General features: G+C 41.1%; 1 protein-coding gene across 1 annotated transcript in view; it reads left to right on the top strand.

Annotated features, from left to right (window-relative positions):
- LOC142661658 (uncharacterized) overlaps positions 1–15,217 on the top strand; it is a 92,577-nt gene that overhangs the window by 58,189 nt on the left and 19,171 nt on the right. Inside the window, exons 23-29 of the mRNA XM_075839494.1 lie at positions 1,025–1,226; positions 1,376–1,506; positions 3,420–3,586; positions 4,678–4,832; positions 5,603–5,809; positions 9,816–9,907; positions 12,984–13,108. Of these exons, the coding sequence (XP_075695609.1) occupies positions 1,025–1,226; positions 1,376–1,506; positions 3,420–3,586; positions 4,678–4,832; positions 5,603–5,809; positions 9,816–9,907; positions 12,984–13,108 (1,079 nt within the window). The remainder of the gene's footprint in view (positions 1–1,024; positions 1,227–1,375; positions 1,507–3,419; positions 3,587–4,677; positions 4,833–5,602; positions 5,810–9,815; positions 9,908–12,983; positions 13,109–15,217) is intronic.

Genomic DNA, 15,217 nt, shown 5'->3' on the forward strand with positions numbered 1-15,217 from the left:
GTTTATTAACACAAGCAGATTGTTTTTGAATCAAATACAGTGACATCGCTACCTATCTACCTTTCATATCCCTAAAGAAATGAATCAGTGATTAAACCAATTATTCTAGGGAAAATTAACAAGAAACTGAAATAAACAGTGAACTAAAGATGAATGGAGCAAAGTACAGAGATATTCTTAATGAAATCTGATCCAGAGTGCTCTGGACCTCAGACTGGGCCGAAGGTTCACCTTCCAACAGGACAATGACCATAAGCACACCGCCAAGATAACACAGGAGTGGCTTAGGAACAACTCTGTAACTGTCCTTGAGTGGCCCAGCCAGAGCCCTGACTTGAACCCAATAGAACATATCTGGAGAGACCTGAAAATAGCTGTCCACTGACGGTCCCCATCCAACCTGACAGAGCTTCAGAGGATCTGCAGAGAAGAATGGGAGAAAATCCTCAAATCCAGGTGTGCAAACATTGTGGCATCATACCCAAGAAGACTGGAGGCTGTTAACGCTGCCGAAGGTGCTTCAACTAAGTGTATATATATATATATATATATATATATTTATATATATATATATATATATATATATATATATAGGAATGAAAGACAACAACGATAAGAACATTGATTGTGCTGGTTAGTCATGAAGAACTTAACAATATCCACAAATACGTGATCTGTGATAAGAAAAAAATGTTTACTGGTTACAGGCTCTTGCACTATCCGATCAGGATCGTGATCCCACTGGGAACACGGAGTTCGTCATCCCATTGTTGTAATAGAAGCCTAATGAAGTCCTGACACACAAACATTCACCTTTTTGACGCCATGTTCTAATTTATCTAAAAAAAATACTTCTGTGTGACATACTTCATAATGGAATAATGGACATTTTCCAATGTAATGAAAGACTGAAAACAAGCAATCTATTCTTCTCAGGCAGCCATGCATGTCCTCTGCAATGTAATAAAACATGATGATAATGACTTGTTCGTGCTGTAAATGTCTTCTGCTCTTCTATGAACAGATATGTGGTCTGCAGAAGTGTGAGGCCTGGGGTGATCACTGTGTGGAATATCGTGAAATCAAAGTGTAAAAGCAGTGCCGTGCGGGTGGAGCGAGGATTGGTGGAGAGCAATGATATTGTGCTAGTCAGAGACATGAAGCTTTATATCCTCACTGACAGGGGTATGGCCTCATTCACTGAAACCCCCAGGCCTATATTTCAGGTAATAAAAAATCAATAATTGTTCTGGAGGAAACATTTTTGCTATGTGAATGACAATAGATTGGTTGAATAGATCTCCTAGTAGCTATATAAAGAAAGCAATTACTTCTATATCTGATATTTTATCTTTACTTGTTTTTATCTCTCTAGACTCTTCTTACTTATGATTTGCTGAAGAAAAAATATGTCCGCAGGCAGACAGGCCTCTATGTTATACCTTGTCCTAACCATGAATACAGGGTCCTGGACAAAGGCCTCCTCCTGGGGCTCTCAGAGAACAGGTAATGATGGCTATGGGCATTGCCAAGTATTAAATGATAACAGATAAATAACTCTACCATAGGCCATACTTCCACCCATGGGATGATTAGCATGAAACTCAGATATATACACATTCTGCCATTGTATGATGCATCCTTCTTAAAGTGAGTCCGTCATCAGTTTTTAACCTGCAAAACCGCTATTTAGCGATAGGTTAAAGCAGTAGAAATATACCACTGTTAAATATCTTAGTCCTTGCATCAGGCTAAAAAATAAGTTTTATTCTGCCCTGCGCCATATGCAAATTTGGTTTGCAGTGTCGGCCAAACCGGTAGGTGTCTGCCATCTTGAGCTTCAACCACTCCCCTTTCCCTCTCCTCTGCAGTTGAAGGCTCTGTTTGTCTTTAGAATCATACAAGCAGAGATGTCAATCAACTGCAGAGGGGTTGGAGCTCAAGATACTGGACACTTCCCGGATCAGCGGACACTGTAAGCCTAATTTGCATATGGCACAAGGAAGGATGAAACTTATTTTTTACCCTGATGCAAGGACTAAGATATTTCACAGTGGTATGCTTCTACTACTTTACAATATAGGTAACTAACAGTGTTAGCGGTTTGGGAGGCTAAAAACTGATGACAGAATTATTTTAAAATAATAGTAATACTAGAAACAAAAGACATTTTGTTCACTCCATCATTGCTGCCATTCTTGATTGGAGGGAGCTAGTCCTAATTTTTTTTCTTAAAGAGGCTCTGTCACCACATTATAAGTGCCCTATCTCCTACCTAATGAGATCGGCGCTGTAATGTAGATTACAGTAGTGTTTTTTTATTTAGAAAAACGATCTATTTTCACCAAGTTATGAGCAATTTTAGCTTTATGCTAATGACTTTCTTAATGCCCAACTGGGCGTGTTTTTACTTTTGACCAAGTGGGCGTTGTAAAGAAGTGTATGACGCTGACCAATCTGTGACCAATCAGCGTCATACACTTCTCTCCATTCATGTAATCAGCACATAGTGATCCTGCGTTGTTCATGATGTGCTGTCACTTACTCACACATTAACACACACTAACGTTACTCAAGTGTCTTGATAGTGAATAGACATCGCTTCCAGCCAGGACGGGATGTCTATTCACAATCCCGACACTTTGGTAACGTTTGTTTGGGACTTACAGCACAACAAGCGTGATATCGCTGTAAGCTGTCATTTACAGCGTGATTTCGCGAGATTAAGCTTGCCGTGCTGTAAGTCCCACACAAACGTTACCGAAGTGTCGGGATTGTGAATAGACAGGTTCCGTATCCTGTTTCCTGAATCCTGTGTCCGTGACTAGTTCTCTATTCTGAAACCTGTGTCCGTGACTATCCTGTATCATGAGTCCAGTGTCCATGACCAGTCCTGTATCTGGTGTCCAGTCCTGTATCCTGAGTCCTGTATCTGGTGTCCAGTCCTGTATCCTGAGTCCTGTATCCGAGTCCATCCCTGTATCCGGAGTCCAGTGTCCGTGACCAGTCCTGCTTCCAGTAAACCAGCACAAGCCTTCCTATATGTATCCAGCACCATCCTGTTTCCACTACCTGCAATCCGACTGTGTTCAGCTGCCACCAAGGTGCCATCTACCAGTGACTGTCTTATACCTGTCTGACCAGCAGCTACTCCATTACGGCAGAGTAGCCAGTGGGTACACATCCCCAGTAGATGTTACGGAGACTGTGTATTTCTATAGCAGATAGAACTCCCTGTAACCACTTCACTATGTTTAGCTACATGTACTCAAATAGTAGTTACCCAGGCAGGAAGATGTGTTTGCAATCTCATCTCACACACTCTGCAGAATATGATAAATGTAATAAGTGATGATGCTATCATTACACATGTATATATAAATATTTTTATGTAACCTATGTTCTATGCTGTTTTGCAGGGATCATTTTGTTATTTGGAATATGGAGACAGGTTTTATAAAGGATCGACTAAGGCCACAATTTAAGGACAAACCTTTGACTTTGGACATAATGGCAAACAAGGACTTATACAAGGAAAATATTCAGAAAAAAGTAATGCAGCAAAAGAGGAAAGGAAAGGAGACCGGTATAAATAGATTCTACTTACAGTTATCCATTTACAGCAATAATCTGCTGAGGGGAAGTATAAAATATTCTGTATAACATGGCAGTGGTAGAGGGATGGTTTTGTTTATTATAACTAATTATTATGCCATATTGGTAGTTAATTTATGAAGATTTTTCTTATTCACTTCTTAACAATTAGAAAGAATTGAGCTCCTGTCTGCTTCATAGCTGTGAGTTTATTCATTACAGTCCAAAATGCATAAGGTTTCATAATTCATTATTGTAGGGTAGAATCCATATGGGTCAAGAAGATCAAGTATTACGCCAGTAATACCCAACCTTTTATTATAAATTACATATTGATTATTCAAAAAGTAGCAAAGTATCAGTTAAAAAAAAAAAAGAATACTTGTCTCAAAGCTTATCAGCAATGCAGTTTCATTAGTATCTGTGAATCCTCTAGGTGCTGTTTCAGGAGTCTTGAAATAATTTCAATCTCATATGAAAAGATCATGTGCATACACTACTCTGAAACTGCACAAATCCTCTCTTAACACGACCTCATAACTAATGGCCAAAAAAGATAATTTCCTAATCCAGAAGGTTCCGAAATGCATTTCAGAAGTCTTTATTTTCACTGTCTGGCATTTTGGTTAAAAGGGGGTTGCCCATCAGGGACATTTATGGCATATGCCCAGGATATGCCATGAATGTCATATAGATACGGATCCCATCTCTGGGACCCGCACCTATCTCTAGAATGGGACCCCCTAAACTCCGTTCTATCTTTCTCGGTTCCCACTGCCTCCCGGGCCACTTCTTCCGTAACTGCCATTCACTTCTATGGGAGTTACGGAAAAACAGCGTAGCTCAGTGAGCTGATTCTGACCATCTAATCGGGAAGTGGCCCGGGAGGCAGTGGGAACCAAGAAGGGGTTTGGGCGGCCCCATTCTAGAGATAGGTGCGGGTCCCAGAGGTGGGACCCGCAGCTACCTGACATTTATGCCATTTCCTGTGGATATGCCATAAATGTGTCTGATGGGCAAATCCCTTTAACCTTGCACTTAGTATTGTATATTGAGACACACTAGGAATCATTGTAATTTCAGTTATTTTCACACCATGGGAAAGACGCAATGAGACCAAAACTGCAAAGCGACGCAGGAAGGAAAGGGAAATGAAGCAAGAGATAGAGAAGATCCAACAGCTGGCCAATGAGAAGAACAATGCTATTGATCACTACCTCTTGAGTAAGGATGAAAAGGTAATACGGCCGATCAGAAAGCTTCCAAATAATGACAGAGAGCCCAAGAGAAGTCAAGGGGAAATGATGGGAAAGGTTTGTCTCAACATCTTTCATCTAGGTAGTGGCTGGAGTTTGAACACAATAGTAAGTAAAGCCATACGACATCAGGCAGATGAAGCTGATGTAAGCACCTGGGAACGCTTAGGGTTGCCACCTTTTTAGCCCAAAAATACTGGCCAGGGTAAAAGAGGTGTGTTTTTTGGGGCGTGGCTTAACATGGAGTGTGATTCGACACTTAGATCTGGGAATCAGAGTGAGCAGGTAGATTACTAGCCTAGTGGCAACTCTAAGGCCTAGTTCACACAAAAATGTAAGCAGATTTTGACCTGCCTGCACTTTATTTCCGCGGCTTTCTTCGCCTGCAGCCATTGAGCACCGAGGGCAAAAAACACAACGAAAAACACTTTTTCTGCCTCTCATTGATTTCAATGGGAGGTCAGAGACAGAACCATGGCATGCCCTTGTTGGATGTTGCTTTTTTATCTGCCCGGGAAAACTGATTGCAGTCAAAGGCAGGTGGCTTCGGACGTTTTTTAGCGCTAATTCCGACGCGGTTTCCGCATGAAAAAAAACTCTGTGTGAACTGGGTCTAAGAACGCTGCATGTTACAAATATCCTGAAAATGTAGTATCTGTCTGGTGTAGAATAAGATCGCACACACTATTGGCTTTTGCCATAAAGTTTTGCGTTCAGTCTGGAATACCTGTGATTTCTTTAATTTTTTGCAGGTGATAATATGCTCATACTACGCACATCACCTCTGTGTGTTTAGCCTGGAAACCGTCCGCCACCTGCATACTCTGGAAGACAAGACATCAATGCTCTTTTTACACAATGCCGCTCTAACATACGATGGCAGCTTCTTGGCTCTCTCCAATTACTGTGATGTTACCAAAACTAGTTATTTAACTTTATGGGATCTTCAGAATGGACTGGTAATATATACTTAATATTATCTCTGTGTTTGGTGGTGAACAATGTTGAGAATAATTAAAAACTATGCAGCCTAGGGATGCACGATGCATCGAAACTTCGATACTGTTTCGATACCATGCATCCCCAAACGGTTCGATACCGTTATTTCATGTACACTACCATTCAAAAGTTTAGGGTCACAAAGAAATTTCCTTATTTTTGCAAGAAAAGCACAGTTTTTTTCAATGAAGATAACATTAAATTAATCATAAATACACTCTATACATTGTTAATGTGCTAAATGACTATTCTAGCTGCAAACGTCTGGTTTTTAATGCAATATCTACATAGGTGTATAGAGGCCAATTTCCAGCAACCATCACTCCAGTGTTCTAATGGTACATTGTGTTTGCTAACTGTGTTAGAAGGCTAATTGATGATTAGAAAACACTTGAAAACCCTTGTGCAATTATGTTAGCACCGCTGTAAACAGTTTTGCTGTTTAGAGGAGCTATAAAACTGACCTTCCTTTGAGCTAGTTGAGAATCTGGAGCATTACATTTGTGGGTTCGATTAAACTCTCAAAATGGCTAGAAAAAGAGAGCTTTCATGTGAAACTCGACAGTCTATTCTTGTTCTTAGAAATGAAGGCTATTCCATGCGAGAAATTGCCAAGAAACTGAAGATTTCCTACAACGGTGTGTACTAATCCCTTCAGAGGACAGCACAAACAGGCTCTAACCAGAGTAGAAAGAGAAGTGGGAGGCCCCGCTGCACAACTGTGCAACAAGACAAGTACATGCGAGTCTCTAGTTTGAGAAATAGACGCCTCACAGGTCCTCAACTGGCAGCTTCATTAAATAGTACCCGCAAAACGCCAGTGTCAACATCCTCAGTGAAGAGGCGACTCCGGGATGCTGGCCTTCAGGGCAGAGTGGCAAAGAAAAAGCCATATCTGAGACTGGCTAATAAAAGGAAAAGATTAATATGGGCAAAAGCACACAGACAATGGACAGAGGAAGATTGGAAAAAAGTGTTATGGACAGACGAATCGAAGTTTGAGGTGTTTGGATCACACAGAAGAACATTTGTGAGACGCAGAACAACTGAAAAAATGCTGGAAGAGTGCCTGACGCCATCTGTCAAGCATGGTGGAGGTAATGTGATGGTCTGGGGTTGCTTTGGTGCTGGTAAAGTGGGAGATTTGTACAAGGTAAAAGGGATTTTGAATAAGGAAGGCTATCACTCCATTTTGCAACGTCATGCCATACTCTGTGGACAGTGCTTGATTGGAGCCAATTTCATCCTACAACAGGACAATGACCCAAAGCACACCTCCAAATTATGCAAGAACTATTTAGGGAAGAAGCAGGCAGCTGGTATTCTATCTGTAATGGAGTGGCCAGCGCAGTCACCAGATCTCAACCCCATAGAGCTGTTGTGGGAGCAGCTTGATCGTATGGTACGCAAGAAGTGCCCATCAAGCCAATCCAACTTGCGGGAGGGGCTTCTGGAAGCATGGGGTGAAATTTCTCCTGATTACCTCAGCAAATTAACAGCTAGAATGGTCTGCAATGCAATGCTGTAATTGCTGCAAATGGAGCATTCTTTGACGAAAGCAAAGTTTGAAGGAGAAAATTATTATTTTAAATAAAAATCATTATTTCTAACCTTGTCAAAGTCTTGACTATATTTTCTAGTCATTTTGCAACTCATTTGATAAATATAAGTGTGAGTTTTCATGGAAAACACAAAATTGTCTGGGTGACCCCAAACTTTTGAACGGTAGTGTATTTCGATACTTCGCTGTGACGCCGCACAGCTAAGTATAGTAACACATGAATGTATGAGAGCGGGGCTGCGGCTGTATAATACAGCCACTGGCCCGCTCTTGAGTCCTGACATGTGCGCGCCATCAGGATGATGCGATGCGGCCAGCGCTGCACTAATGAGCGGTGGCACCGAAGACAGAACATGGCGGGCGCACTACAAAACACCCCCATGTTCTGTCTCCAGTGCCGGCCGCATCACCTCATGCTGACCGCGCGGGCACTTAATGTCAGGAGTGGGGGAATGGCGGTATTACACAGCCGCAGCCCCGCTCTATAACGGTGGAGATCAGATAAACCTCTAATCTCCGCCGCTATTCTACTGAATGCTGTGATCAAAGCTGACCGCAGCATTGAAGAGAAAGTGAGAAGGGGGATGCCCCTTGGATCGTGTCACAGGAATCCATTGAAGGACCCCAGGGCTGTCTGACCATATTTCCTGTTGTTAGGGCATTCTTAGGTATGTCCTAACAACAGCCTGTGTACTAGCCGTACACAGGCTAATGTACTGGCATATAGTTATATGCCTGTGTACTATCAGTATATAGATATATGCCTGTGTACTATCCGTATATAGATATATAGATATATCGCGCCTCACATGAGAAAACGGAAGAACTTTTTTTTTTTTATTACTGTTGGCAAAGTATCGTTTTGGTATCGAAATCGCAATACTACACAAAGTATCGGTATCGAAGTCCAAATTCTGGTATAATGACATCCCTAATGCAGCCACGTATAGACAATTTTGTTACGATAATGACATTGGCGGGATTTCCAAATGTAAAAAGTTGTATCAAGAAAGTGAAGAAACCAATCATAAAAATAACCAAGACACACACAGTTTGTATATAGAGGAATGGAAAGTTTTAATGTCAGAAAGTTATAACACCTAACCTGCTATAGCAAGGCATGCAAGCTGACAACCTAATAGATTTTCTTTTCTTTTACAAAATCTGGGAGTTTTCAGATCAACATGATTGCATGGTCTGATGTGTCCCAGTTCATGCCGTTTCAGATAGATAGCAGTCTAGGATACAGAGAAAATAAGTGGCCATAAAGTAAAAGTTTTGTTTGCATTATGAATATTATAGAGACCATTAGGGTATGCTCACACGGGCTATTTCAGTAAACGCCCTAAAAACATCTGACAAATCGGAAGCAGAACGCCTCCAAACATCTGCCCATTGACTTCAATGGAAAATACGGCGTTCTGTTCCGACGGGGGGGGGTTTACGCAGCCGTTTTGAAAAACGGCCGCGTAAAAGAAGTGCATGTCACTTCCTGAGCCGTTTTTGGAGCCGTTTTTCATTGACTCTATAGAAAAACAGATCCAAAAACAGCTGTAAAAACTGCAGCGAAAAATGCGAGTTGCTAAAAAAACGGCTGAAAATCAGGAGCTGGTTTCCCTTGAAAACAGCTCCGTATTTTCAGAAGTTTTTGATTTTGTGTGTGCACATACCCTTATTCTACTATTGACCAGTGTATTTGAAACAAAGAGCAGATTTGTGTTCTCCCTCTCACCAGGTCATGAGGATTTAAGGATTTACCTAACATTCCACCGGTGATGTAATTAGTGTCACTTGGTCAGTAGTTGTCACATGTGCTCCTATTTTTGGAAATAGGAACAACTTACAGCTCCCACACGTATATAATTGTTTTAAAGTTAATGTAGAAAAGTGTAGGGAATGTTTTTTATTTTTAAAAATCGTGCTCCACACAGCTCTAAAGTCTCGCCAACTCATATGTCGGAAAAAGTGGAACAGGTGTTTCATAAATATGGCGCTCAACTTGAACACCATATTTTTTTGTGTATTTACACCTTATATAAATAAATACATAAATTTCCCCCATACAGCTCTAAATCTGCTGCTTCCCTTTATACAGCAACCGTTGAACTTAATGAAAACTAGACAAATCTCTATGCACTAAGCTCACCCTAGTGGTGGCTGCAGGAAAATAATATGACTCTATATCGGAAAGCAGGTGGAGTTCAGAGCCGGGCTCCCCTCGAACCGTGGGCCCCATAGCAGTGGAGTGGTCTGCCGCTATGCTGAGTACACCAAGTTGATGCATTTCTTCAGCCTATATCTTTCTTGGTGTTTTTTTTTTCTTTTACATCCGCTGAGGAATAAATCTGTAGTCCGTAGTTTATGTTTATAACTTTAGTGACATGAATTTTCTCTTTTATCCCTAGGTCAAGAAAAGATTGAAAAATGAACCAAATATTTGTTGCATGGCTATTACTGATGAGGCAGATAGGATTGTTTTTGGAAACTCTGGAAACATGTAAGTAGAAGGCACAATTGATAATCCTGATTGAACTGAGCCAACAAAGAAAAAAAAAAAAATAATTAATTTCTTGATTATTATAGTCAATGGGAGGAAAAAATTAATAAATCAGTGGTGGATTATTTTTTCCCCAATTAAAGTCAATAGTAAGAAATTGAAAAATGGACATATTACATTTCTTGAAAACTATAATCCAGACTGAACATCTGATCTGCATACTGATAAATTTTCAATAATTTCTGTATCAGTTGGGATTTAATACACATCAATGGAATCTGACACTGCATCCCTTTCTTTATGTTTATGTGACAAAAGATGTCATAAAAATAAAAACACCATTTTTTTTTCATGGCAATGAATCTCTTACATCACGGGCAGTTTACAATGTCCTTTTTTTATTGCACAAATATGAAATCTTAAGGATCCGAATTCGATGTATATAAATTAAGAAGAATCTATGTATATACAAGTTCACATGTTTTGTGACCAATACAGATGTTTTTCAGTTTAGGGACAACATACATTTTAGTTTTTTCTAAGAAAAAACAGAGATATCAGTAATCCTACAGAGCAGGTGCTACAGTAAGGGTCTCTACCATTTTAATACATTTAATATTGATGCAGTCTTATCTTAATGTCAATGCACATGCATAATGTCAAATGCAAATACATATACAGTATTGTGCAAAAGTTTTAGGCAGTTGTGGAAAAATGCTGCAAAGTAAGAATGCTTTCAAAAATAGAAGTGTTTATAGTTTTTTGGTTTTTTTTCTCAATTAAAAAAATACATAAGTGAATGAACAAAAGAGAAATCTATAGGGTGTAACTAGTGTAAAACAGGACCTTCCAGTCAATCTTGTAGCCAAGTAATCAGGCACAAACTGGCAGATTTCCATGTACAGTTGTCCAGAGTTTATTGTGCACAGTCACAGACAGTAATTAAACAGGCTTGCTTTAGCAGGAAATTTAGAAAATAAAATGTCCTTAGGGTCAGGTTAACAGTACAAACTCAAATTCAGTGCTTGTCACCAAGCTTTGTAGGTTCAGTCCAAATGTGCTCTCTCTTTGCACTCTGGTAAATTCAGGCTTTGCACTCCCAGTCTAATCTTTCTGCAACACCACACACTCCACACTGCTCTCTGCCAGTCCCGTTTATTAGTCTCCCTGGACACACCTGGACTCCAGGCTCAGATAGATGACACCAGGCATGGAGTATGGAGTGACCTTCTTACATAAGATCTTCAGTCACCCCTAAAGCCCGGACCCAAACTCCAGTCACTTACATTACTGAGACAAGAAGCCTCAATGACACATATCTACCATCAACTACATTACCCACAGTATTGTTTACACCACCCTTTGCCTTCAAAACAGCATCAATTCTTCTAGGTGCACTTGCACAAAGTCATGGATTTTGTAGGATTATAGTAAGGTGTATGATACCAAACATGTAATAATAATCATCATTTTCATATGTAGGTTGAAACACATTCATTAACTGTAACCGTAACAGCAGTGTAAGAGGCTTAAAACTGGGTGAGGAAAAGCAAAACTCTGCTACAAATGTGAGGTTGTGGAAGACAGTTTCATGTCCCAGGTCCACCGTGGCAAGACTGAGAACAGCAACAAGACACAAGATAGTTATACTGCATCTGCAAGGTCTCTCCCAGGCAAAGATTCCAAAGCAGACTGGGGTTTCAAGGTCTGCTGTTCAAGCTCTCTTGAAAAAGCACAAAGAAACGGGCAATGTTGAGGACCGTAGATGCAGTGGTCGGCCAAGGAAACTTAGTGCAGCAGATCAACGACACATCATGCTCACTTCCCTTCGAAATCGGAAGATGTCCAGCAGTGCCATCAGCTCAGAACTGGCAGAAACTAGTGTGACCCAGGTACACCTATCTATTGTTCGGAGAAGTCTGGCCAGAAGTGGTCTTCATGAAAAAAAAAGTGCTGCCAAAAAGCCATACCTTTGACATGGAAACAAGACCAAGCGACTCGACTATGCACGAAAACATAGGAACTGGGGTACAGAAAAATGGCAAATAAGTCAAAATTAGAAATATTTGGCTGTAACAGAAGGCAGTTTGTTTGCTGAAGGGCTGGAGAGAAGTACAATAATGAGTGTCTGCAGGCAACAGTGAAGCACAGTGGAGTTTCCTTGCAAGTTTGGGGCTGCATTTCAGCAAATGGAGTTGGGGATTTGGTCAGGATTAATGGTGTTCTCAATGTTGAGAAATACAGGCAGATACTTATCCGTCATGCAATACCATCAGGGAGGCGTCTGATTGGCTCCAAATTTATTCTGCAGCAGGACAACAAACCCAAACATACAGCCAATGTCATTAACAGCTATCTTCCGCGTAAAGAACAACAAGGAGCCCTGGAAGTGATGATATGGCCCCCACAGAGCCCTGGTCTCAATGTCATTGAGTCTGTCTGGCATTACATGAGGAGGCAGAAGGATTTGAGGAAGCCTACATCCACAGAAGATTTGTGATTCGTTCTCCAAGATATTTGGAACAACCTCCCTGCCCATTCCTTCAAAAACTGTGTGCAAGTGTACCTAGAAGAATTGATGCTGTTTTGAAGGCAAAGGGCGGTGACACCAAATATTTATTTTAGATTTCTCTTATGTTTATTCACTTTGTATTTTGGTTTGTAATTAAAAAACCTATTAAGATTTCTATTTTTGAAAGCATTCTTACTTTGCAGCACTTTTCCAAAAATGCCTAAAACTTTTGCACAGTACTGTATATAAACAGTGGGGAAATGCAGCTATAACATTCTGGATAAGCCTCATTCACATAATTAATAATCAAATAAGACATTGAAGAAAGTAAGTAGTCCTAAATAATAGTAATGTCACAAATAATTGGGTATGTCTACTTCTTCAGGTATATCTCACAGCCCCTGTAGCACTAGAACCCTAACAAGTCAGGCCATGTTCATACAGTCAGACCGTGAAAAGATCCCCTTCACATTCGATGAACTGTAAAAGATTTGCCAATGTTGGGTATTATATCACTTTTTTGTATTTTTGTATATTATTGGTATATTTCTTTTATGATTATAGGCTAAAGGTCTGGGATCCTTTCAGGCGTAAACACAAGATAATCCCAGGATATGAAAACCTCTGTCTTACAGTAAACAGCAAAATACAAATCATAGAAAAAGGATCAAAAGCAATCCTACTATCAGGTAAGTGTACATCGCTTTATGAATACCAGTAAGGCAGTGGGCCTTATTTATTAAAACTGTGTAACAGAAAAACTGTCAACCAATCACATTGCAGCTTTCATTTTAGCAGAGCAGTTTAAAAAAATAAAAGCTGCACTTTGATTGGTTGCTACGGCAACAAGGACAGTTTTTCTATTAGACAGTTTTAATAAATGAGACCCATAGAGTATAGAATAAATCTTGCTTTGAGTATGGAATGGGGGGAGGAGTTAGTATTTAAATGTGTGAACTTTGTTTACGTCAGAAGTATGTTACATACATGTATTATGTCTCTTTATAAGAAGATTGTATGCTGCGGATTGGGTGGAGTCCATAATTTTAGCTGGTCAAACAAATAGCCAAAGAGCCAAAGATTGATGCTTTTGCATGAGTTAAAAGAAGCAATTACACTACTCAAGCAGTAGCATTATATGAGCAGTAGCATTATATGAGGAAAGTAACAAATATAGTCACCACTATATACAAATATATACTTCAAGGTCACAGAACTTGATTGTTGTGCAGTAGTGTCCTTTGTAAAGGGGAGATCCAGACCAAACTAATAAAGACATATTAGAAGATCACATTAGTGAAGTTTACGCTTGGACCCCCATTGATTTTTAAAACAAAAAGGTCGCAGCTCTCGAGTACCCAAACCCCATTGGCTCCCCTGCCTTTACTGAACATTTTGAGCCAAAAGTGTTTGTAACTTCGTAGGTGTAAAAAGTACTTTTCACTGGTCTGATGATGTCAGAAGATCATTTTTGGGGAGATTTCCCCCTTAAGCTGGCTACACATGCCTGAACGCTCATGTTGTACAGGAGACAAAATAAATTGTTCAGATCTGGCACTAATCTGCAGAAATTTAGGCATCCTGTTTTGTTCGTCTGGGAGACAGCCATCTAGCACCAGCTAATGGGTGCAGACGGCAGCCTCCCCGGGCCGTCTTCAACGCGATTGCGGCCGCTAATAGCAGCCACGGTCACATGATCCCGGGTAGAGTTCTCGCAAGAGTGCAGGAACTCTCCTCAGAATTTTTCAGGCGGCGATGGGATAGTCAATCTGCTCTTTAGCAGTCTTCTTTATCTGTGGAAGATGTCTCCACATATAGAAGAAATAGGTACCAAATGCCCATCTTCCTCCCCATCTTCTAATTAATCCTCTAAGGAGGATATTTTAATAAAAGATAAGTCTAGGGTGGCTGTGGAATGCAGCACCCAAGTGTTACTGTCACGATGCGGGGTGTGGACCCACTGGGCCGTACCCTGTAGCGGGATGGCAGCTGGCCAAACAGGTATAGTACAGAGTCTATAGTCCAGAAAGAATACCTGTGGCAACTCGGACAGTAGCAAGGCAGGCTCGGCTGGGACCAGGCAGCAGGTAGACGTCAGGCGTGGAGTAGCAGAACAGGTGTGAAATACAGCACAGCACTACACGACAACAGCTCAGCACGGCACTTGACCAGGATAGCACGGTATACAGGGTACAGGAACAGGGAACACTTGGGAACTGGAAGACACTAGGAGACCATTTGCAAGACAAACTTTGGGTAACAAACAACGCTCAGGCAAAGAACAAGAGGGCCGAGCCCTTTTTATAGTCCAGTAGCATTCTGGGCTTGATTGCAGACTTCCTGCAATTATGCACGCACTGGCCCTTTAAGATCGTGCACGCGCGGGCGCGCGCCCCCTCCGGTGCCTCACAGGGAGGGGGGAAGCTGCAGGGAACTCACATGGCCATGGCCGCGGCCGTCGAGGGGTAAGTCAGAACGACGGGCCACGGCCATAGATGTTACAGTTACCTCAGTCAGTCACTGACACTGAGTCTTCTCTACACAGCACCATTACACCTTGTTGCAGTCGCATCCCACTTTCTGAGAACTGGACTCGTTGAAGTTCTTCTTTTCCTCATGCAGTGCACCACAGTGAAACATAACCCATAAGGCTGGGTTCACACGACTTATTTTCAGACGTAATGGAGGCGTTTTACGCCTCGAATTACGTCTGAAAAAATGGCTCCAATACGTCGGCAAACATCTGCCCATTCATTTCAATGGGTTTGCCGATGTGCTGTGCCGACGACATGTCATTT

Source organism: Rhinoderma darwinii, chromosome 1 (assembly GCF_050947455.1).
Source record: "Rhinoderma darwinii isolate aRhiDar2 chromosome 1, aRhiDar2.hap1, whole genome shotgun sequence".
NCBI classification, from domain to species: Eukaryota; Metazoa; Chordata; class Amphibia; order Anura; family Rhinodermatidae; genus Rhinoderma; species Rhinoderma darwinii.